The 25,933-nt window shown below is 40.5% G+C and overlaps 1 protein-coding gene across 4 annotated transcripts in view; it reads left to right on the top strand.

Moving 5' to 3' along the window:
• scn1laa (sodium channel, voltage-gated, type I-like, alpha) overlaps positions 1-25,933 on the top strand; it is a 159,968-nt gene that overhangs the window by 114,576 nt on the left and 19,459 nt on the right. For all 4 annotated transcript variants that reach the window (XM_060827175.1, XM_060827176.1, XM_060827174.1 and 1 more), the window contains 2 exons: positions 9,913-9,966; positions 22,824-22,961. In XM_060827175.1, coding sequence (XP_060683158.1) covers positions 9,913-9,966; positions 22,824-22,961 — 192 coding nt within the window. The remainder of the gene's footprint in view (positions 1-9,912; positions 9,967-22,823; positions 22,962-25,933) is intronic.

Below are 25,933 nucleotides of genomic sequence, written 5' to 3'. Positions count from 1 at the left end.
GGCCTTGACAGCAGTACCGAAGAGGTGCTTCAGAACATGCTGCATCCTGAGCCAAACTGTTTCAATACAACACCCACAGTGGAATCTGCCTGACAATATGTAAAATTACCCAGGCATTCCCAAGACACAAAAAGCAGGAGAAATCAAACCAGCTAGTTACCACCCAGTCTACTATCGGTCATTATAAAAGTGATGGGAGGTATCAGTATTAATGCAAACAAAAATAATTTGCTTGGCAATAATCTGCTTATTAAAACTCAGTTTGAAATCTGCCAGAACAACTCCGCTCCAGACCTCAGTACAGCCTTGGATCAGACATGGACAATCAAGCGGAATTCCAGACGTGAGGTAAGAATAAAAATGCCCTTCACATCAAGGATATAGTTGACCAAGACTGGCATTACAAAGCCCTATCGAAACATAAGGAAATGGGAACTGGGGGAAAACTTACCAGTGGTTGGTGCCATACCTGACATGTAGGAAGGTGGTGTGGTTGTTAGAGGTCAGTAATGTCAGCTGCAGGACATCTGTGCAGGAGTTCTCAGGGCAATGTCCTATTCCCAATCATTTGCACTGCTTCAGAGAACTTTCCTTCATTTCCAAGAAGGAAATCTAGAAGGACAAGGGCAGCCGACACAGCACCATTAGCAAATTCCCCTCCAAGCCATTCATTATCCTGACCATTTCTTCATTGCTGTGGAGTTAAAATCCAGGGACTCCCTTCCCAATGGAAATGTGAATCTACTTAAAGAAAATGGACTACTGTGGTTCAAGAAGGCAGTTCACCACCACTTTCTCCAGCACAACAAGAGATGGACAAAATGACCCATAATTGAATTTAAAAATACAATAGAAAGTAGTTATTGGAGATGTATGAAGTGATGCATTTCTGAAGATGTATTAGAGAAAGGCATTACAGACTTAATGGCTTCATTCCAAAATACGTCCATTGAGAGAGCTGATAGCAAAGCATAGATAATCATAGACTTCATAAATAGATCTACGGATTGCAAAAGCATAAAAGTATTGCTGAACCTTCCTAAAACTCTGATTGAATTACAACTAGATTATTGTGTCCAGTGCACTTAAGGAAAGATGTGAGATTGTTCAAGCAAATACAAAGGAAATTGAGCAAAATGATTGCAGGGATGAGGTGTTTAGCTACAAGGTTAGTATGGAGAGACTGGGACTATCATTCCTGAAGAAGGGCTCATGCCGGAAAGGTCGACTCTCCTGCTCCTTGGATGCTGCCTGACCTGCTGCGCTTTTCCAACAACACAATTTCAGCTCTGATTTCCAGCATCTGCAGTCCTCACTTTCTACTATCTTCCTCAAAGCAAAGGAAATTGAGGGAGATTTGATAGAGGAGTACACAATTGTGGCATGTTTAGATTAGGTAGACAAAGAATAGCTGTTTGCAGTAGCTGATCACACAAGGACTATTCAATATAGATTTCAAGTTTATGCAAGAATTAAAGGTTGAGTAGGAAAGTGAAGGCAATTTCTTTTATTCAGTAATGGTGATGAACAGGAACTTACTGCTTTTGTAGTTGGTTAAAGTGGAAACAATCGATGATTTTAAAAACAAATTAAATGAGCACTTGCAAGTAATAAACCTGCAAGGCCAGAAAGACAGAGCAGAGGAATGGGACTGACTTGATTGCTCGATGGAGAGATGGCATAGACTTCATGTATTGCGTTGACTTCTTCTGTGCCATAATGACTCCATGACTCCTACAGGAGGAAATGACTTTCCTTATCACAGAACCTGTTGTGACAGAGCCTAGGTCTTCCAACATCACTGAGAACGATGCTATTTTCTTGTCTTATGTCCTACCTCAACTCCCAGCACACCCTCATCCTGCTATCTGACATAATACAGCTGGTGTGACGATTGAATGCCTGCTTACTACACAACACTGTTTTCCTCATCACAGACTTCTCCTTCTGATATTCTACTTTCAGGCACCGAAGTATAGCTCCCTGCCCAGTTACAGCAAATCCTAGAGTGGGAGAAGAAGCAACAATTCAGCACTGGTGAAGAGTCCCTGTCACTCGGTCTGGTATTCACGGACACCAATTCAGATACTAACACTGCATATAAGAACTAGGAGTGGCAATAGGCAATTCAGCTTTGAGCTTGCTATACCATTTAAAGCAATTACGGCTGATCTCTTCTCAACTTCAACTCCACTTTCCTGCCCATTGCCAATACCCTGCCACATAGCACAGAAACAGACCTTTCGATTCAATTTGTCCATGTCGACCAAGTTTCTCAAACTAAACACGTTCCACTTGCCTGCATTTGGCCAATATCCCTCCAAACTTTTCCTATTCATATACCTATCTAAATCTGTTCTAAATATTGTAGTTGTACCTGCACCTGCCAGTTCCTCTGGCAGTTCATTACACATTCAAATCATCCTCGTATGAAAATGTTGCTCCTCAGGTCTCTTTTAAAGCTTTCTCCTCACCTCACAAATATACCCATCCTCAAGAAAAGACCTTTGCTATTAGCAATCTGTTCATCTTCTTAAATTTATTTAGGATCCTGGACTCAACTGCACTCTGAGATTGTGAATTCCACAAATTCACAACCTTTTGAGAGAGATAATTCCACCTGCTGTCTGTTTTAAAAATCTGGCATAAACTGCTCAGTCTCTTGTGATAAAGCAAGCCTTTCATCTCTGCAATTAATCGAGTGAACCTTCTCTGAAATATCCTCAGAAGTTAATATAAAGTTGAAATCAACAGGTGGTGAATCCCCAGGTGCAAGTGTGCTGCAGTCAAGCAATCAGGAAGGATGATTAATGTGTGAGCTCTACAGAAAGTGAGATTGCAGATTAATTGCACTTCAGACAACTCAGATAATCATTTTGCATAAAGAATGATGTTGAAAGGCATGTGCACAGAAATGCTGGGTGTATTGGTTAGCCCACGAAACAGCCTCTTAAACATTGTCATGAATCATGGAGAAAACCATCTCCAAATTAGCAGAGGGATTTGCACAGCACTAACGTCATAGAGATGTACAGCACAGGAACAGACCCTTTGGTCCAACTTGTGAATGCCAACCAGATATCCAGAATAAATCTAGCCCCATTTGCCAGCATTTGGCCTGTTTCCATCTAAACCATTCCTATTCATATACCCATCTATATGGCTTTTAAATGCTATAATCATACTAGCTTTCACCATTTCCTCTAGCAGCTAATTCCCCGCTCGACGTAAAAAAGTGGCCCCTTAGATCCTTTTATGTCTTTCCCCTCTCACCTTAAACCTATGCCCTCTAGATTTGGACTCCGCCACCCCGGACAAAAGAACTTGTCAATTTACCCTATCTATGCCTGACATGATTTTATAAACCTCTGCAAGGTCACCCCGCAGACTCTGACACTCCAGAGAAGAAAGCCCCAGCATTTTCAGTCTGTCCCTATAGTACAAACCCTCCAACCCTGGCAATCTCCTAGTAAATCTTTTCTGAACCCTTTCAAGTTTCACAACATCCTTCCTATTGGAAGGAGACCAGAATTGCATGCAAAACTCCAATAGTGGCCAAACCAATGTCCTGTACAGCCGTAATATGACCTCCCAACTCCTATACTGCAGGCACTAACCAATAAAGGGAAGCATACCAAGCGCCACCTTCAATAGTCTATCTCCCTCCCATTCCATGTTCAAAGAACTATGAACCTGAGTGCACTAAGCAGCTCAAAAAGGAACACGGCTGCCCTACAAGGTAAGTCTCGGAGTTTTAAGGCAAGGAGTACCCTCAAACCCACAGAGGAAGGAATCATGGTGGGAGCTGGATTTATTTGGATAGGTGAAAGGGAGATGACATCTTTAGAGCATGCCCACAACACATGCAAAGCTCCCCCAAGTGAGGTACCTACTTTTGTTTGTATCAGCCATAATAGTCATCATGCTCACTTTCACCTGCCATTTTTTTTTCAATTGAGTTTTAAATACTTTTAATCAACCTGGTCAGAGATGTTATGCCTTCTGGTATAGGTAAGACCTGAATCCAGATTTTCTGGCTCCTGGATAGGGTCATTATAACTGTGTCACAAGAGCCCTAAGCAAGAGAGTGTAAGGTTATTGGGCTAGGCAGGAATTCACATAAATAAAATCAAACATGATCTGATTGGATAACTGAGCAAGCTTCAGGGGCCTGCTCCACATTCATGTATTTGCATGTATCTGGAATGTTACTCTCGTGACTTGATTGTCATTGTTAACATGTGCAGTGTATTAATCAGACTTTTGAATGGACCTCTTTAATGTTAATGTTGATCTCTCTCTGCACCTTCTCAACAGCTATAACACTGTATCCTGCACTTAATTCTGTTACTCTGATGCATTTGTCCAGTACAATCTGCCTGTAAAGCACATAACACAACAATTTTATCTATATCTCGGTGCATGTGACAATAATAAATCAAATCAAATCAGTTCAATGGACTCATATATAATAGTCAGCATAAGTATGTAGGCCAGGCAGCATCTGAGGAGCAGGAGAATCGACATTTTGGGCAAAAGAAGGGCTTATGCCCGAAACATCGATTCTCTGGCTCCTCAGATACTGCCTGGCCTGCTGTGTTTATCCAGCACCACATTTTTCAACTCTGGTACTCCAGCTTCTGCAGTCCTCACTTTCTCCTAGCATAAGTATGTATCCAGGTAATGTGTTATGGGAGTGAGTTTGGGGTTGGCAAAAAGATGATAGGTTAGACACCTGACCTATTTTACATATTCCCCAAAAACCTATCTGATGGCTGGGGGTGGAGGCGTGAGTGACATATAGACCAGCCCATTAAGTATTGCAGATTCTATCTTATTTATGACACTATGGTACTTATTTTGTTGTTCTAGTTCCACAAATGGACCAAATGCAGATGTTGATTGAGGATTAGTGCTGAAAAAAAATCAGATTTAATTCAGAAATATGACTGAGATTCAGAACTCTGCTTTATATATCTCATATAGGCTTGAGACAATGAGAGTTTGCTGGGGCAAATGCTAACAATTTATTGGAATATTTTAGTTTATGTAAACACATTATTTATGTAAATAATTTATGTAAAGATAGCTGTTACATTTAGCAATGTGACTGTGCAAATTTATGGCACAAAAATCTGACGAAAGCTCTGAGGTCAACCATCTAGCTTACTGTCTGGAAGAGAGAGCCAAGAGTACATGGATCAGTAGCTAATTCAGCAACTGACGTTTCCATTTTTATTGCCAGATAGCTCCAGAGAATTAATTGTCAGTGAAATGTCTGCAGCACAGTAATGGGGATAATGTAGTGTCCTTTATTTAATGTTTTATGGAAAGGATGATAAAACAATTTAAACATGCTGGAAACATTACTCTCTTCATTTACTCACTGCATAAATTAACATGTTGGGTCACAACTGACCTCAGTTAACTATTCTGACTAATGAAAATTTAAAACAGGATTTTAGTGACCAATCTAGGTAAAGATGATCTATCCATAATTATATTGTCTCTGTCAATGTTAGGCACGATAAGCAACCTGACTTTTCTGTATTTATAGCAATCCTAAGTGGCTCTGAGCCTAATACAATCTCATGAAGACAACCCTCCAAAAATTTGTATCATTGATTCATCAAAGTGACTCTTAGATTTGGTACATTTTAATAATGAGTAGTAGTTAAATTCCAAGTAATAGACTTATTTCATAATTTTAACACTTGATTGCTGGAACGTGCTTCTGCCAGGCAAGATCCCCTGGTCACATCATAATGGTCATTATCAGTGTTCATGCACTATTGGTGCTGAGATAAAAGGCGTTGTATTTGCAGTTCCCAAAGTGCATTGCATTCAGAAACATAGAACTGCAGTGGTGTTACTGAGCAAGTAATTTTATTTTGTATTCACCAGCTATCCATTTGAATTAATCAAAGATTCCCTATATCATTTTGACCTTTCAATGTAAATTGTGGCAAACTGAACAATTTATCTGCATGACCTACTCCACATCCAGCCAAACCTGCACCCAAGGAAAGTACCAGATTTTAAGTTTGGTTATCTGTATTGCTGTTATCTCGCTCCAGTATTTCTACTGTTACTTGATGGCAGTGCTTGCTGATTAGATCAAATTAATGATGCTAGATTGCTGTAAGTTCTCAGGGTCTTAACCTTAGGGTGAATGACTTGGAGAACTGCTCAGAATTCAGTAGTGCAGCTAATCATAAAGTGACTTGATAAGCTGCACTGTTTACTTCTCTGAGGAATGATATGTGGACAATTTCTGAACACTTGTAAAAAGATAAGAGAGCAGAATTTAAATAAGAGATCAGAAATAATTTATAAAATAAGATAATAGACACATCAAATAAAATTACAGATAGATTATAATTTAAGATGTGTTTTTTTGTGTAAGCTGCCATGAGCCAAGGGCATAAGAGTGGAAGGTCTTGTGCATTCAAAGATTTTCAATTGATTATAGTCTGGGGAGATCTCAGCATGTGACCTCTGGAGAAATGGGGAATTAGTGACAGCAAGTTTTGATTCTCCATGTAATTATGCATGTGCAGCGTTTCTGTCAGTTTGCAGAAGTACTGATGGTATTGCTGATATTTTTACCACCACAAAAATTGAACGTGTGAATCAGCTCTGAAAAAGGATTTGGTACGCGTTCATATTTTAATTAGGAGTGATGAATTGTAAATAGTTAAAGAGTTAAAATGTTACTACTTGATCTTTGTTAAATGGCATCACATAATGGAAGCAAAGTAAATTAAGAATCAATACAACCTGGTAACACCAGCATGGATAGTGCTGGACATGTTGCAAAGTGTTACATAGTGGTTGATGTGCATTAAATTGCTCTTTCGTGAATGCAACTTCTTTCAGCATGAACAAGGCAAAATGTATTGATGCATTCCAATTGTTTGATAGTTTCAAATCAACCTGTTCAGAGATGGTATTCCACACTTCTGAAGCAATGGGACTTGAACCCAGGTCTCCCACCTCAGACATATGGATGCTATCACTGCACCACAGGATCCTGTTTAAAACTGGTGATTGAAAGATAATCTAAGATACGAGCATCATTAAAGAAAATTTATTTTCGAAGTGAACCTGGTAAAACATATACTATGTAAGGGATCACATTTTTTAAATTTTAGACGATAAACTGGAATAGATACTAGACTACTATATAGTTGAAATATCAAGAGATTTTTGAAACTGGGAAGAAATCAAGTAGTACATACGTTGAGCTGTGCTGAATGTTATCAGAATACATTCAATGTGGGCTGTGGGTTGAGTGTCAGAATTGTATGAAGAGTCTAGCGAGGTCAATCCTGACATGAGGAGCATCTCACTGCATCCGTTATGCATTTGCCAAGCAGTGAGATGTAATTCTCGCTAGGGAATGGCAAAGTGGCAGGTGGGGATTGTAGCTGGTAAATGCCTTATTAACATTGCAGGTCACCTCATTAATATTCAGCTTCCTGTCCTGCTAAATGCACCAAACAAGATATCTTGCATTGCCTTGCCTATTGGTGCAGTCATACAACCAGGCAGATTGTTTTGCTGGTCAGCAGTCCTCAGACAAGAGGGTGTACATCTTCCTATATGGCAGTGTGCTGTCAGTCTCACATCTTGTCCGGATTTTGTACAAAACAAGTGGATGTACAGTAATGTCTCAAAATCTTCAGGGAGTTGTACTTAGGAAGTTCTTGGAGGCACGCATTAGTCAGGGGTCCCAGCAACATAAATCAAGGGTGGCCTCCAGTACTGGCCTAGGGGATTAGCAAGGGTTAGTTAGCCACTCAGAAGTCAGATTCAGGAACATAGAACATTACAGCTCAGTACAGGCCCTTCAGTCCTCGATGTTTCGCCGCCCTGTCATACTAATCTGAAGCCCATCCCAGCTACACTATTCCATGTACGTCCATGTGCCTGTCCAATGATGACTTAAATGCACTTAAACTTGGCGAATCTACTACCATTGCAGGCAAAGCATTCCATACCCTTACTACTCTCTGAGTAAAGAAACTACCTCTGACATCTGTCTTATACCTATCTCCCCTCACTTTAAAGTGTCCCCTCGTGTTTGCCGTCCCCATATTTGGAAAAAGACTCTTCCTGTCCACCCTATCTAACCCTCTCATTATCTTGTATGTCTCTATTAAGTCACCTCTCAATCTTCGTCTCTCTAACGAGAACAGCCTCAAGTCCCTCAGTCTTTCCTCGTAAGACATTCCTTCCATACCAGGCAACATCCTAGTAAACCTCCTCTGCGCCCTTTCCAAAGCTCCCAAATCCTTCTTATAATGTGGTGATCAGAACTGTACGCAATATTCCAAGTGTGACCGTACCAGAGCTTTGTACAGCTGCAGCATAACCTTCTGGTTCCAGAACTCAATCCCTCTATTAATAAAGGCCAAAACACTGTATGTCTTCTTAACAATCCTGTCAATCTGGGTGGCAACTTTCAGGGATCTGTATACATGGACACCGAGATCTCTCTGCTCATCTGTACTCCCAAGAATCTTACCATTAGCCCAGTACTTTGCATTCCGATTACTCTGTCCAAAGTGTATCACCTCACACTTGTCCACATTAAACTCCATTGCCACCTCTCAGCCCAGCTCTGCATTCTATCTATGTCTCTCTGCAACCTACTACGTCCTTCGTCACTATCCACAACTCCACCGACCTTAGTGTCGTCCACAAATTTACTAACCCACCCTTCTAAGCCCTCATCCAGGTCTTTTATAAAAATGACGAACAGCAGTGGACCCAACACCGACCCTTGCAGTACGCCGCGAGTAACTGGACACCAAGATGAACATGTTCCATCAACTACAACCCTCTGTTTTCTTTCAGCAAGCCAATTACTGATCCAAACTGCTGTGTCTCCCACAATCCCATTCCTCCGCATTTTGTATAATAGCCTACTGTGGGGAACCTTAACAAACGCCTTGCTGAAATCCATATACACCACATCAATCGGTTTACTCTCATCTACCTGTTTGGTCACTTTGTCAAAAAACTCAATAAGTTTCGTTAGGCACGACCTACCCTTCACAAAACTGTGCTGACTATCCCTGATCAGATTATTCTTTTCTAGATGGTTATAAATCCTACCTCTTATAACCTTTTCCAACACTTTACCAACAACTCTCCTTATTATAGCTGAGAAGCAGAGTGTCAGGAATTCATCACTTATCTTCACTCTTCCAGCCCTATCATGTGTTGTTTTCATCGTGAAATTGATTAGATTATTTGCAGTGTGGAAACAGACCCTTCGGCCCAACAAGTCCACACCGACCCTCAGAGAGAGAGAGAGAGAGAGAGAGAGAAAAAAGTGGGTGACATGTAACTTTTGATGCAGTTGGTGAGGAACCCCATGCAAGTGATTAGGCAGCACAGCTGACATGTAGGATTAGTGGTGTCAGGGATTGGGGAGAGTAATGGTGAGTGAGAGAAAATTTTGCAGGCAACAGTGAGAGTAGGGGAGTGTGATTGGAAATTGGTGTAGCAGCAGACATAGAGTGAGTGTGAAGTGCCAGAGAAAAGGTGATGACACTTACACAGATGGAGTGGGGAAGATCACTGATCTTCTTTTCAATGCTGTGAATTCCTCCAGACCACCGAGACTGTACTGACACATGGAAACCTAGGAAAGACCGGCATGGTCTGATGTTGCAGCCCCTACTGCTAGTCCTGAGCAAAGAGGAAGTCCCAGCACCCTGAATTCCAGGCCCCTGCCCACAAAGTAGAGTTCAATAAATGCTTTGAGGGATAAAAGAGCAGATGGTTTTTTAATTTTCATGAAGATTTTAAAATGCTAACTTGCACTAAGGACATAATTTTTCTTGCTCTATTTTATAGTTTTAAATTAGGTAATGATGCCTTTTTATGTTATTTATTTAGGCAACATTTAAAGGATGGACGGACATCATGTATGCAGCTGTTGATTCAAGAGGTGTAAGTATGCATTAGATGGTTTAATTTATAGACATTCGCTTTACAAGCTCAAATGAGCAACAGCAAAAATTACCTCTCTAATTTAATGCAATTTGTGAATATTGCTGCAAGTATTATTAAACCATATTATTTACACGAAAGAAAAAGTCACCAGATTATAACTGATCCCATTTATTGGGAAATAGTTTCCAGCGTACTAATCTTTAATTTAAAAGGTTAGTGATTGTAGCATATATTTCACGATTCAACAAGAAAATGCCACTGAGTTATTATGTTTTTTTAACAAATAATTATTTTGTTTTAGTGAACATTTTGACAATCTTTTTAAACAAGTAAACTTTTGGCGTTGTTTTAAAGTTGAATAAAACCAAGCAATGATGTAAGGAAGATTGCTTGAAATTTCCAGTGCAACTCAGTGAGGTAAACTTCTTCTTGTAGAAAATTACAAGGAACAAACACTCAAATAAATCAAGTAACTAGGACACAGAGGACATAGTTCCATGCAATAACAGACTTTATTATCCAAAGTAATTAATAATGTGATCACCAAAACTTAACTGTATACATGGTCTATATGGAATATTCTGCCTAACAATTTGCTATGGAACGTGCAGCAGCCAAGGTCAATACCCTCAGGATGGGAGAACAGGAAAGAAGTTACCATTTGAATAGCCATTGTGAACAAGTTTCACTTGGGGTTCTGCCAATTTCAAACTTCTGGGAGTGTTTTTGCTTGGCTACTTTTTCTGCAATTAAAAGCACCCTGTTTTCAGACATAGGGTTTGCAAATCATGGTCTCACTGCACCTATTCCCATTCAGGAATGAATCAGATAATGTTAGTGATCTGAATGATTTTAACAAGGCTCAAGTTGCGCATTGAATGCATTCCCAACAGAGAGCCTATAGCATGTGAGGCTTGCCATGTTCCAGTCAGCATCCAGTTTTTCAAGGGATTCTATCCCTCTTACAGGAAATCTGAACTGAATGAAACAAGGATGCTTTGATTGAGGAATGCATCACTTCACAGTAGGCCAAATTCACAGTAATGCATTTAAGTGGGATGCTCCTCATTGTGTTAACTCACACAGTTTTGATAGCTAAAATAGTCACATTATTCTTGATCACCAAACCATTTCACTTCTCTGTTTCCATTCAGAAAATGAATCACAGATAATGCATAAATGAAAGTCATAGTACATAGAAACTAAGCAAAATACTGAAAAGGTGCAATTGTAACTTGAACAAGATCAAGACTTGGGAAAATATCTAGTTTTAGGCTAATAGTGGCAAGTAATATTCACATTACTCAAGTGACAGGTAATGGCATTCTTTAACAAGAGAGAATCTAACCATAACCTCCTGACATCAATAACATTGCCACTATTGAATCCTGTACTATCAGTATCTGGGGGTTACCAGTGACCAGAAACTGAACAGAGCCAGCGTATAAACACGTGGCTATGAAAGGAGGTCACATGATAGGAATCTGAGGTAAGTAACTGTCCTCCTGATTGCCCAAATTATATGCAACATCTACAAGATACAAGTCAGAGCGTGATGGAATACTTTCCACTTGCCTTAATGAGTGCAGTTTCAACAACACTCAAGAAACTCACACCATTACTTCAGCATTGCTGTGGCAAATTTCTAGAGCTCCCTTCCTAACAACACTGTTTGCCTGTACCCATGGACTGCAGCCATTCATAAAGGTAGGTCGTCACCACTTTCTCAAGGTCTTAGGGTTGATCAGTAAATGCTGGTAAGGCAATGCCCACATCACATGAATGAATGCGAAAAAAAAATTTGGTGTAAGTTAGTATGGATGAGTTATATGTGGTTTCTAAATAATAAATGAAGATCATTACCAAACCACTATCAGAAATATGTGATAGAATTGCTTTTTATGTCTGAAATTCACTTCACTCTGGTCAGTTGTTGTACAAACCATAGGTCTCCAATCAGTTACTCAAAAACCCTTCTGAAGTGTTGACTTTTGAAGAAAAAAACTAACCACCTCCTCATGTGAAATGAACAAAATACAATAAAAGTTGATGCAATATATATATTTAAAATGTGTCTGTGATGTACGCAACGGATTTGGCTTTCAATAGTCTTAATAGTCTTAATAATTGATATATAGATATATATCAATGAGACTATTAAGAATATTGAAAGCCAAATCTTTTGCATGCATCACACACAGCCTGTATACAATGTACATTGTGAAGGATAGTCATGGAAGTCAATACCATTTTTTTCAGGGTGAACATATTATCCACCTTATTGCATTTTTGTGCATTTTCATTTCTTCTGTGCACGGAAGTGTACAATAAATTTATTTTAAAAATTCAAGTATGATCAACTTTTCAATTTTGGGTAGAAAAGAAACAAGTCTAGGGACTCTGCAGCATAGTATTAATGTCAAGTGAACAAAAGATAGATGTTGCCATCTTCCATGGTGCCATTTCCCCACCATGAGAACATTTGTGGATGGACTCTGTACTGGTGAATTCCATAAACGTACTGCTGTTATACATTAACTTCCAAGTTTTCAGTTGAATGATTACAGCATCCCTGCCTTGTATTGCCTTTCCTTGTCTTTTTGCACTTTATCCACTCAGCCAGAGATACAAAGCTCATGTTACTTCTGTCTTGCCTTACCTTTTAGTGCAGACACAAAAGGAAGGATGCTTGTCATGGTTGACAGCAGCTCACACTCAAAGGGAATAGCCCCTTTTCAAAGCACAGTAAGTCAAGGGGAGCCTCCATTACTAGTCAAGGGGCTTGGACATGGTCAGTCTGCTGCTCAGAGAGGTCGCATTCAGGATGGTCTCCATATATAGGTCAGGATTTGAATGTCAGGAAACCCATCACCCATTTTGAGTCTTTTCTCCTGAACAGAACGAGAGGCCAGTATTAAGGGAAGATGGAAGTGGCACAGTTTGCTGTTGGTGCATGTGTCCCAAATGAGTGAGTTAGTAGATACCACAGAGAGGGCATCCACGGTTAGTGCTGCCAGAGATTGGAGTGGGTGACCGTGAATGAAAGAAAGTGCTGCATGCAATAGTGATCATGGAAGGCTTTGGTAGAAGGTGGGTGCAATTGCAGAAATTGATTGAGTGTGAGCTATCAGAGAGAATTTGGAGAAGTTCATTATCCTTCTTCCTACTGCACAATATGTTCCTCCAGACAGCTGAGACCGCTTTAACCTGGTGGCAACATCGGATCAGACTGGCACAGCATTGTGTACTCTCCCTACTACTGATCCTGGGTGGAAGAGGATGTCCCATCTCTGCACTGCCTGATCAGCAGGTATTTCAAGTCCCTGTTGTCTGAGGTAAATGTCAGGAATCTGACAATACACCTCTGGCTGTACCACAGGCTTCTAAAGATGGTGCAGGCATATGGGAAGCTGCTGAATTCTGCGATATCGACGAGTTGTTACAGGAATTGTGGGTAGTAAGATAGGGCCAGAATCAGATGTCAAGGATGCCGTTAGGGGCAGGATAGGTACATAATGAGGCATGTTTAAGCAGAAATCTCTCCAAAAGACCTGACACAACATGGCCAAAAAAAAAAGGAAAATACAGCCTTTGTTTTCCCAAAACATTCTGTCTTTCAGCTTTCTCCTTTTTTGTGATGCTCTTTGAAGTTTAACACTTTTACTATGTTTTTGGCCTAAATTGTTCTAATGCCACCTCCTTTGTCTTGTTGTTAATTTGTTATTGTGTAATTATATTATATAAATACCTTAGCTGATATTTTCCCAGCCCTTCAGCAGCATGGACATTGAAGAGAGCTTTGAGAATATATAGCAAGAATGGAAATATTTGATTATCAACATTGAGAAAAGAATTTCCAATTTTTTGCTGAAGGTTTCAAAAGAGAGTTCTTAATATCACTAATGAGTGATGACTACCTTACTTCTGTGCATTTGCACCTCTCATTAGCTTATCTTGCCTCACTTGTATGTTGTTCACAATTCTCCCATGCACTGCAGAGAAACTCCAATCTCTGACATTACTAATCATGAATGCCCTCTGTGTCATTTACTCACTCACTCACTTGGGACACATGCACAACCTGTGCCACACTTCTATCTTCTGTTAATATTAGTCTCTCTTCCAGCATGAGCAGTTAGTGGGTGAGTCCAGCTCCCCACTTGTTTCTCTGCACCTCCATCATACCATCCACACATCAACATGTCACTACAAGAAAGCTTCATGGACAACAGCTGCTCCACTGTCTCTGAGAGAAATCAGCATTAACAACATATCAGACTCACCACATCATCATGGCTGGTCACAGATTAACTCAGAATACATCTCACCACTGCACTTTGGAACTCATGGATGCCTTACATTGCAATGTTCCAGCCAGGCCACTCTGCACAGGGACACGCATTTATTTTGTGCATCTGCACAGGATGCATTTTATAGCTCTTCTGCTTGCTTTTGCAGAACACATTGCCTTGTTCTTAGTTAGAAGCTCACATCATCTCTGGTTTGCTGTGGCTTTTTCAATGAGAATTTATCGGATCAAAGCACCTCTGCCTTCCCTGGCTTTTTAGCACAGAGAAACAGATTCCTTTCCATAGCCAGCACTGAACAATCAGGGGGTGGACATGTTATTGTACAGCACCATGCTTATGTCAGTATCATTCAGCTGCAAACACACAGGGTGTGCTTTGGTCAAATGACCATGTTCAAAAGTCAAAGAGGAGCATTTCTTGGTGCAGTGAACCATGGTCAGTCAAAAGGTTGACTCACTCAGTTAAGGTCAAAAAACCCTCAGCCCTTTTCCCCCTCCTCATGCCTGATGAAGACTTTACGCCCAAAACCTCGACACTCCTGCTCCTCGGATGCTGCCTGGCCTGCTGTCCTTTTTCAGTGCCACACGTTTTGACTCTGAGTGTCCAGCATCTGCAGTCCTCACTTTCACTCACTTAATCTGATTGAGGGCAGTTCATACAGTGTAGTGGAAATCAAGAAACCCAAGTTTAGGGAATTATACTGTTACCCTGCAGGAATAAGGACAGTGAAGGTGGGAAAACTCCAAATTTAATGGTGGAACCTAACATAGCACAGACATTACAAAATACTTTGCAGGAAGGTAGGTGTTCACAAGCTAGCATTATGTCTGACTTCAATGGGAGTGCAGTGGATTGTTATCATGAGCATGACAGGCAAGTATGCCTAGGACTGAGGGGGAAACTTGGGCAAATTAGCCATCAAATTGGAAGAGTTGAATGGGAATGCGGAGAACCTGAAAGTTAATTGAGTTGATTGAAGTGGTAGTTGGAACTTAATTTGGATAAATGTGAGGTATTACATTTTTGTAAAGTGAGTAAGGGCAAGACTTGTACAGTTAATGGTATGACCCTGGGCAGTGTTGTCAAACAGAGAGATGTAGGGGCTCAGGAATGTAGTTCTTTGAACATTGCAAAACACATAGACAGGGTGGTTAAGAAGCAAATTAGCATGTTTGCCTTCATTGCTCAGACCATTGACTGTAGGAGTTGGAACATCATGTTGTGTTGCACAAGACATTCGTGAGGCCACTTTTGGAGTACTGTGTACAGTTCTGGTCATCCTGTTATACGAAGGATATTATTAAATTGGAGAGAGTTTAGAAAAGATTTACTGAGATGTTACTGGGATGGAGGATTTGAGTTATAGGGAGAGATTAGATGGAGTCTGACTATTTTCACTGGACCGTAAGAGGCTGAAGGATGACTTTGCAGAGGTTTGTAACATCATGAGGGGTATAGATAAGGTGAATAGCAAAGGTATTTTCCCTAGGGTGGAAGATTTCAAAACTAGGAGTATATTTTTATGGTGAGAAGAGAAATATTTAAAAGGGAGCTGAGGGGCAACCTTTTCCTGGATGAAGTGAATTGCCAGAGGACATGAGAGAAGCAGGTATAGTTATAAAATTTAAAAGACATTTGGGCAGGTACATGAAGAGAAAGGTTTAGGGGGATATGGGCAAAGTGCAGGCAAATGGGACCAGTTTAATTCGGAAAACTTGTTTGGCATGGATGAGTTGGACCAAAGGGTCTGTTTCCATGCTGTACGACTCTTACAGGGCAGATATTCAAGAGAAAATCTTGACTACCCAGCTGAGTTGTAATTTACTTACAAGAGCAAAACCTGGATAATGTGCCATCTTCAACCATACCTCATTGCAGAATAAGCAAAAACATTGGCTACCAACACCTTCACAATAGATGGAATTTTTTTATGGGACATGGCAGATATGTTTGCAGTATGAGGTAGAATTTCATTAGTAATTGAGAAATAATCATCACCCATCATTAAATGAATGTACATTTCTTTGTGAAACATATAGATAGAATGAACTATTGTCTCCAGAGAGGTGTGTGTTCATGAATGATCAGGTAATTTCACAATTTTATTGTAAGTGTAGGCAAAACCAGATGATAAAGCACTCTCATTATCTTTGGCCTCACACTTGTCATTAAAGTGCTAAGTCTCGGTTGAGCTCATGAACATAAGAGTGAAAGGCTTTCTAAAATCTAGGATACTTCTCATGGATGTGCAATGCCTCACCAAGATAACATCACTTGGGCTGTATAAAGTGACTGCTTAACTCTGACATAGGTAGCTAACTAAACAAGTCCTACAGCTAAAAGTATAATCGATCAGACGTGATTAAAAATGCAAATATATTTACAGATGTGAAACTATATTTAGAATAACTTGTCACCTATACTATCTGTGTGCCTCCATGGAGGTTTTTTACATGCCCTTCCTACATACCCAGGTGCATTACTGGGATTTGCAACTCATCTGGAGGGAGCTTGCTCTACAGTAGGCCTGGAATATTAGTGTGGATAACCCAAGGGCCATTTGTGACAAGAGGGCAGAGGCACATAGAGAGTTTCAGAGAATAGGTTGGAGGTAGAGGGGCTCGGTATCCATGGACTGTCCTGAGAGAAATATTCTGAGGGCCTGTGAGTAGTTGCTCCTCCTTCTGAGTATCCGCTGGCAGCACCCTGTCTCTTTGAGGGGAAGGGACACCTGGAGTGAATTTGAGGTCTTGCATTTCTGGCAGCTATTGAAAGTTCTGGTGAAACTGGCTTCCCATGGCTGCTGCCAATCTATCTATGGAGACAGGCAAGTGCATGTATGCCAGAACCAGCACTGCACTGATAATCTTGATGGACAATGTGATCGTTCACTTCGGATTAACAAGTATCTTTGACAAACCAGTTCTTTTGTCTGTCAAAGACAAAGCAATTAATGGCTGATTCCATGTGATCATCTTCTACCAGGGACTGAGCAGGTGACTCTCTCAAACAGCTGTGGAGTAATCCCAGTGATTTGCTTACCAGATAGTGCTGCTAAATTTAATCTAGAAAACCAAACAGCTAAAGTGAAAGTCTCTACTGGTGCGGGGTGTCAGCTAAAGCCTTTCCCATGCATCCTCTGAGGAATCTGTGACTTCTACAGAATGGAGGATGAGCAGCTGATTGGCTACAGAGATTATCTTCTTTGGGTGGCACTTTTGTAGGTTTTGCTGGTGGTCAGAGAAGAGAGGCCATTAGTTATACAACAGTGCTAGAAGGTTGAACATCATAGGAAGACGCTAACACCAATGGAAATAGAAGTACAATGAAACTTACCTTGGTTGCTTGAACGTGGAAGTCTTAACATCCACATGGTCCAGATCGTTTCCCAGCATCTTGAGCATCTTCTCCATGATGGTATGGAAATAAAAGTTGACAAACCATCACTCATCTTTGCACTCAATCGCTGGTTAGAAGACATATTTTGTTTCATTGGAGGGAGGGATCAAGAAAAATGAAAGTGGATGGAAGAGCTGTCAGTGGTGATGAGGTGTCCCATTGAGGAGAGAAGGCAAAGGGACAGGACATAGTTTAGGAGAATGAGGTGGATGAGCAGCATTGAATGAAGATGCTGCATTTAATAGTGAGAGTCATAGGCCACTCTTCTTGGAGATATTCCTGTGCAGAGTTCAAGTGTGTGTGAGGGAACAAAAAGAAAATGGTGACACTTACTCGTGGAGATCACAAAAGATCGTTGACCTTCTTTCTGGTCCTGATGGCAGTTTCTTTTGGAATGTGTAACAGCACTGTCTGAGGATGCCATCTGTATCTAGACAGGTTGGGTCTGGCAAAATGCCTCCATAGGAAAGAATGTAGGCCTTTCTCCACCATCCTACCTGCAGATCATTTTGTCTAAAGTGGAGTACCATCTTCCCTTTCTGAGCCATGACCTTTCTCACAAAAGGTCAGTAAGAAAAAGCTGGTATTCAAATATCATGTCAGTAGTATGAATGTGGACAGATAATGGCAATGACAAGCACATCCACCTCTGCTGCCACATGCTTGCATGAGAAGGATGCCATTAGAGCCCAGATCAACAATTAATGGAAAATTTTGTCAGGAACGTTGCTGTGAGCAACAACAGGACACTGGCATGAAACACCACGAAAATAACCCTGAGCCTAAAAATGGGATATTTCAAATCATTGTTTTTATAAAGTGAAGGCACAAATCTGAGAGTTGTCTCAAAAGTTTAAAATGTTATAAATTCCATAATTTATCTGTCTTTTTAGACCCAGATTAACAGAAAGCATAGAACAGGTTTCTATACTTAATAAAAATTAATAGTTATTGCAAATGAATAGATTCTAGATACAAGTAAACTATTGTGAACTGTTGCAATAGAAACTCTATTAGTTAAAACTCTGGGCCCCCTTCTAAGATTCTTCTACAGACATGAACCGACCAGTTAAAGTTATTATGGGTGAAGGGAAAAACTGAGAAGGCAGTTCAATGGTCCCTGTCCACAGCAACTGCTGGAATGATCCTTTGGGCTTGTCAGGACTTGCTACTCCATGATTTCTCTACTCCAGGTATTTTTCACTAGCTTGCAGGAGGCATAGAACAACTGATTCATTGATTATAAGGTCTCTGACTTGTTTGCCAAAATTAATAGCTGACAGCAACTGTTGATGGAAAATAAGTTGGTTTTACTTCAGGCTATAGGCATTTTGAATTGAAGGGACAAAGACAGCACCACTGTTGTCAGAGGTCCAAAGGATTCTGCCCCCTATTGTTAACACAGGCAGGCTGTTTAGCTGCTTATGAGCCAGTTATATGTTGTTGGCAGGCAAAAGGCCTTTGTCCTTAATGACTGGTGACTATTGCACAGATCAATCAGCAGCTGTTGCCGGCTGAGTCTCCCATTGTACTCAATCCTGAGCTCCAGCCTGTCTGCAGTAATTTCCCTTCATTACATCAGATATAGGATGACCAATGAGGTCTTCTCCACCATTCAATGAAATCATGGCTAACTGGATACTCCTTAACTCCACTTTCCTGCCTTTTCTCATGATTCCCTTAACTGATTAAAAATCTGCCTGTCTTGGCCTTCAATATACTTCATGATCCAGGCTTAACAGGTGTCTACATTAAATAATTCCACAGATTCGCTACCTTGTGAGAGAAGAAATTCCTCTTCATCGCTACCTTAAATGGATAACCTCTTTTTTTTGAAATCATGCACTTTGGTCCTAGTCTAACCCACAAGGGGCATTGCCTCTATATTGAGCTTGCCAAGTCCCCTAAGAATCTTGTATGTTTCAATAAGTTCATCTCTCATACTTCAAATTCCAATAGATAAATGCCCAAACTACTCGACCTCTCCTCATTAGACAGTCTATCAATACCCCAGTATCAGCCTAAGCCTTTTCTAGATTGTCTCAAATTCTATTGTCTTTCCTACATCCAAAGATGCTTAGTACCTGATCAGGTGTACCCTAGAACTCTATGGGAATCTAGGGAACTGATTGCTGGACCCTTGCTGATGTATTTGTATCATCGATAGTCACAGGTAAGGTGCCAGAAGACTGGATGTTGGCTAGCGTAGTACCATTTTTTAAGAAAGTTGTTAAGGACAAGTCGGGGAACTGTAGATCAGTGAGCTTGGCGTTGGTGGTGGGCAAGTTGCTGGAGGGAATCCTGAGGGACAGGATATACATGTATTTGGAAAGGTAAGTACTGATTAGGGATAGTCAACATGGCTTTGTGCGTGGGAATTCAGATCTCACAAACTTGATTGAGCTTTTTGAAAAAGTAACAAAGAGGATTGATGAGGGCAGAGTGGTAGACATGATCTATATGGACTTCAGTAAGGTTTTCAATAAGGTTCCCCATGGGAGACTGATTAGCACGGTTAGATCGCATGGAATACAAGGTGAACTAACCATTTGGATACAGAACTGGCTTGAAGGTAGAAGACAGGGTGGTGGTGGAGGGTTGTTTTTCAGACTGGAGGCCTGTAACCAGTGGAGTGCCACAAGAATCGGTACTGGGCCCACTACTTTATGTCATGTATTTAAATGATTTGGATATGAACATAGGAAATATAGTTAGTAAGTTTGCAGATGACACCAAAATTGGAGGTGTAGTAGACAGTGAAGAAGGTTACCTCAGATTACAAAGCGATCTTGATCAGATGAGCCAATGGGCTAAGAAGTGACAGATGGAGTTTAATTTAGATAAATGCGAGGTGCTGCGTTTTGGGAAAACAAATCTTAGCAGAACATATATATGTAATGGTAAGGTCCTAGGGAGTGTTGCTGAACAAAGAGACCTTGGATTGCAGGTTCATAGCTCCTTGAAAGTACAGTCGCAGTTAGATAGGATAGTGAAGACAGCGTTTGATATGCTTTTCTTTATTGGTCAGAGCATTGACTATAGGAGTTGGGAGGTCATGTTGCGGCTATGCAGGACATTGGTTAGGCCAATTTTGGAATATTTCATGCAATTCTGGTCTCCTTCCTATTGGAAGGATATTGTGGAACTTGAAAGGGTTCAGAAAAGACTCACGAGAATGTTGCCAATGTTGGAGGATTTGAACTGTAGAGAGAGGTTGAATAAACTTGGACTGTTTTCTCTGGAGCGTTGAAAACTTATAGAGGTGATCTTATGGAGGTTTATAAAATCATGAGGGGCATGGATAGGATAAATAGACAAGGTCGTTTCCCCGGTGTGGGGGAGTCCAGAACTAGAGGGCACAGGTTTAGGGTGAGAGGGGACGGCGGCACGGTGGCACAGTGGTTAGCACTGCTGCCTCACAGCACCAGAGACCTGGGTTCAATTCGCGACTCAGGCGACTGACTGTGTGGAGTTTGCACGTTCTCCCTGTGTCTGCGTGGGTTTCCTCCGGGTGCTCCGGTTTCCTCCCACAGTCCAAAGATGTGCGGGCCAGGTGAATTGGCCATGCTAAATTGCCCGTAGTGTTAGGTAAGGGGTAAATGTAGGGGTATGGGTGGGTTGCGCTTCGGCAGGTCGGTGTGGACTTGTTGGGCCACACTGTAAGTCTAATCTATATAAAAGAAACTTAAGAGGCAACTTTTTCACATAGAGGGTGGTACATGTATGGAATGAGCTGCCAGAGGAAAGGTGGAGGCTGGTACAATTACAATATTTAAAAGGCTACTGGATGCTATATGAATAGGAAGGCTTTTGAGGGATATGGGCCAAGTGCTGGCAAATGGGACTAGATTAGTTTGGAATATCTGGTCAGCATGGGCAAATTGACCGCAGGGTCCGCTTCTATGCCGTATGTCTCTATGACTCTACTCCTGCTCTGGTCTGACTGGAGCCTTGCACAGTTTTAACAAAACCTTCATACTTTTATGCTCCCATTCCCAACATTCTATTGTCTATTACACATTCAACGTGGATGCTACCTTTTGTGATTTTGTAACTTTCTGCAGTCTTAATCCATGTAAAGGATATTAAGCTCCTCTATTCTGCATGCCAAACTGCTTACATTCTCCACATTATGTTCCATTTGCCAAATTATTGCCCACTTGCTTAACCTGTCTATATGTTTTTTTAGACTTTGATGTCATCTTCACACACTTTCCTACCTACTTTTGTATCGTTTGTAAACTTGGCTATAATACATTTTTCCTCATGCAACTTATTACTGTATATCATAAGCAATTATGGCCCAGCACTGATCCCTGTGGCACACCACTAGTTACAGGTTGCCATTGTGAAATGTCTTCCTTATCTCAATTCTAATTCTTCTATCAGTTAGCCAGTTCTCTATCCATGCTAAAATACTTCCTCCAATCCCATGACCTCTTATCTTATTAAGTGGCCTGAAAATCCAAATATATTATGTCTATTGCTTTCCCTTTATTTGTTCTGCTTGTTATCTCCTCAAAGATTTCAGAAATGAATCCATAACTTTCTAAAGTACCATTAAAAGAAAAATTCTGAGAGCTGTGTCAGGTCACAAATCTGCTTCTCTTCTTCAATGAGGTTGTGGTTAAACTATGATTACTCGACTTGAACTCAGTAATCAGAGCTACTATAACTGGTACATATTTTTAAAGATAGTTTGACCATCCTAAATGAATTCTTTGAAAAATAACAGAAAGGATAGATTATGAAATTAATTACCTTAGTTTACAGGTTTTCAAAAAGTAACATGAAGTCGCACAAACTGGACTCCTGTAGAAAAGCTAATGGCACATGAGTGCTTTTGGATAGAGTAATAGTCCTGATAACGTAAACTTAAAAATCTATATTGCCCGGACTCTCTGCCACCGATCTCTTCCTATTATTTCAAATGAAATTTGTATTATAACTCTATGCTTTGAAAGATTCGGAATTTAATTGGGTTGTTTTCTTGTGGGCTATGGACACTACTGTGGATTATTTTGCCACTGTAATGTTATATACTTTGGTTATAAACTTGAATATCAAATCAGTACAGAACAAAATGTATACAGCATTTATTTTCAGTATTTAAAGCTCTTTTCCCTTAATTATATTTTTCTTCAGGTGAAGCAGCAGCCTGACTATGAACACAGTCTGTACATGTACTTTTATTTTGTCATCTTCATCATCTTTGGATCTTTCTTCACTCTAAATCTGTTTATTGGTGTTATCATTGACAACTTCAATCAACAGAAGAAAAAGATAAGTATTTTGCCCTATGGGAAAATTAATATAATCAATATGCCATGGAGTGGTACTTATGACTTTGATACTGTGTTTATAAAATGTCAGTAGGATTATAGTTTTGTGCAAAATATCCTACAGGTCAAATCTGTCAGTTTTTTACATGTACAAAGTTACTCTGGGGAATATTTCCATTTTTTAAAAAAAGAATTGTTGTATGATACCATAGGCAGGAATTTTCTCTCAGTTTCAGGGCCCCATGTCAGCCTCAAAAGGGAGTTAGAAGCCCTCAGTTGGTAGGGAACAATCACCACACATTTCAACTTTCATCAGATTGGCCAATTAATGGTCAGAGAGCAGGCTTGTTATCTAACTAAGGTAGGCAGAAGGGGTTTCAATACTGTAGGAACGGTGGCAAGACATTCAACTCGAAAGCAACAAGTGAGTGAGAGTGTGCCCCAAATTGAGAACATCTCTCCAAGATGTTTAGATTTAAAATTTAAAGAAAGAGAGACCACTCCACAGGATGACCTGTGGTAACTGCTGAAACCGGCCTCCTCCAAACAACGGCACTGTTCCCTGCGACCTGTGGGGACCTACAGGCTGACTTGAAACTTTTAGACAGCTTCTGACAATGGGTCATTGCAGAGTTCAGTTGACTACCCACTGCTTGTGGGGAAGAGTTCCAATGGGCAAAGTTTTGGGAAATGGGAATAGAATAGAAGGTGCTTGATGACTGGTCCAGACATGATGGGTCAAAGGGACTCTCTCCATGCTGTAATACACTATGGATCTATGCTGGGGATAGGATGAAGCCAGGCAGCCAATATGCCAGCTAGTGCCATGTAATTCTGCATCTGTCCACCTCTACTCCCACAACTGAAAGTATTGAAATTCAACTCCTATTTCTGGTCATGTTTGACACATTTAATCATGTAATGATTCCTGAAACAAAAGCAGAAATTGCTGGGGAAACTTAGCACTTTTCTGTTTTTGTTTCAGATCTCCGGTATCCACAGTTCTTTGTTTTGTATTGATGGAATGAGTCCTGTATTTCCTCCATGTAGTTATATTTTAATCCAATTTGTTAAACATCAGGTGGCACAGTGGTTAGCACTGCTGCCTCACAGCGCCAGGACCTGGGTTCAATTCCCGCCTCAGGTGATTGACTGTGTGGAGTTTGCACATTCTCCCTGTGTCTGTGTGAATTTCCTCCGGGTGCTCCGGTTTCCTCCCACAGTCCAAAGATGTGCAGGCTAGGTGAATTGGCCATGCTAAATTGCCCGTAGTTTTAGGTGCAGGGGTATATGTAGGGGAATGGGTCTGGGTGGGTGCGCTTCGGCGGGTCGGTGTGGACTTGTTGGGCCGAAGGGCCTGTTTCCACACTGTAAGTAATCTAATCAGTGGCAGAAATCCAGCAATTAATTTGAAGCTGCAGTCATACTAGCATTTAGACTTAACAGGCAACTTTATTTTCTGCATTTCTCAATTTATTATAACTTTTTGAATATCCTTTTTGCACCTCTACGATAACCTTTGTTATAGCTTAAGCTACCTTTATGAGTAACAATTGTAGAACATAATTTTTGTATTCTTATTACATGCTCAACTCTTCTGCTTTTTCAGAATAATCTTTATCATTGTTTTTCTGTTCTTTGATTCTGTGCTCTTTATGATTCTGACCTCTGTGTATTGGTGTACTTCTTTGTACATTGGATTCTCACTTGTGTTCCTCATTATCTGCTCTTTTTTCCCCTATTTATTTCATCTCCTATGTATCTTCCATACTACTTGAATCTGATTCCACATTTATCCATTGGTTTTCCCTTTGTGCAATTGACTTTTGTAATCTTTCAAATTGTGTCTCTTAAGCTGGTGATTTGCATTCAAAACAGGCACAAAGGCATCTGAATAACTGCTGCACATTCATGCCAGCACGACACCTGAGCTTTATTTTGAGGCCCTCACCATATTAGAATGTCACAGGTGAACAGTGCATGTAAAATGTATACTCCATTGCAACTTACTTGGTCTGCGAGGGCCATTTACATTGCGTCAGTTAACAGGGCAGTAGAGGGGTAATTATCCCAAGGGAGGACAGCGAGCCAGCAGTGGGCCCGAATTTTCTATCAGGTCTGGTAAGGCCAGAGAACGAAAGACGGACTTTTATTTCTATTGGTGTTTTATTCGCAGCTATTATGTCTGCACCCTCAAAATGGGAAGATCACTCATTTGAAACTGAAAATTGTAATCAGTGTCCTACAGTTGTCACAGGTATCTGAATTACATATTTAAGTAGCCTTGTGTCTGTTCATGGATAGGTTACTTGGTCTTTGCAGAACTGCTGTAAAGTGCTTCGGGCAATCTTGGTCATAAATAAGATGACCAAGGTGCCTTCAACCCCTGCCCCTACATTTTATTCATTGAATGAGCCAAATTTTCAGGTCAGAAATTTCCCTTGTAAGTCTTTATTTCTGTTTTTAGACCTGATCCTGTTTTATGCTTTGTCACTTTATCTTTTGTGTTTTTGATTATTGTTCTATACTGCTAACCTTTGTTTTATTTTCCTGTTTCTTGATCTCTGAATCTTATTCCTTCATCTGTGCATCGACTTTTGAAATACATTTTCTTTATCATATGAATCTGATCCTTAACTTTTGAACCTAGTTCTCTTCTGACAGTCTGGTTCTTTGTTGTTTTCTAGTTTTCTGTGAACTAAATCCTCATTCAGTTTTGAACCAATGTTCTTTTCCATTCTGTTTAACTGATTCACAGTTCTTTTAATGGAATTCCTTATTCTGTGTGGCTTGCTCTGTTCACTTTTCTCTGTCCTGTTTACCTGATATACTATTCTCTCTTCTGTTTCGTGTTTTGTTTAGTTTTTTCTCCTGTCTTTCCAATTCTGTGTTCTTTGTGGCCGAACAACAGTGACTGATTGCAGAATTAAGGGCAGTAACAGCAGGGAGAAGAGCTATTGATGAGGTTAGCAA

Source organism: Hemiscyllium ocellatum, chromosome 7 (genome assembly GCF_020745735.1).
Source record: "Hemiscyllium ocellatum isolate sHemOce1 chromosome 7, sHemOce1.pat.X.cur, whole genome shotgun sequence".
Taxonomy (NCBI): Eukaryota; Metazoa; Chordata; class Chondrichthyes; order Orectolobiformes; family Hemiscylliidae; genus Hemiscyllium; species Hemiscyllium ocellatum.
The sequence above is the reverse complement of the archived record's forward strand: the minus strand, read 5'-3'. Positions and strand labels throughout refer to the sequence as shown.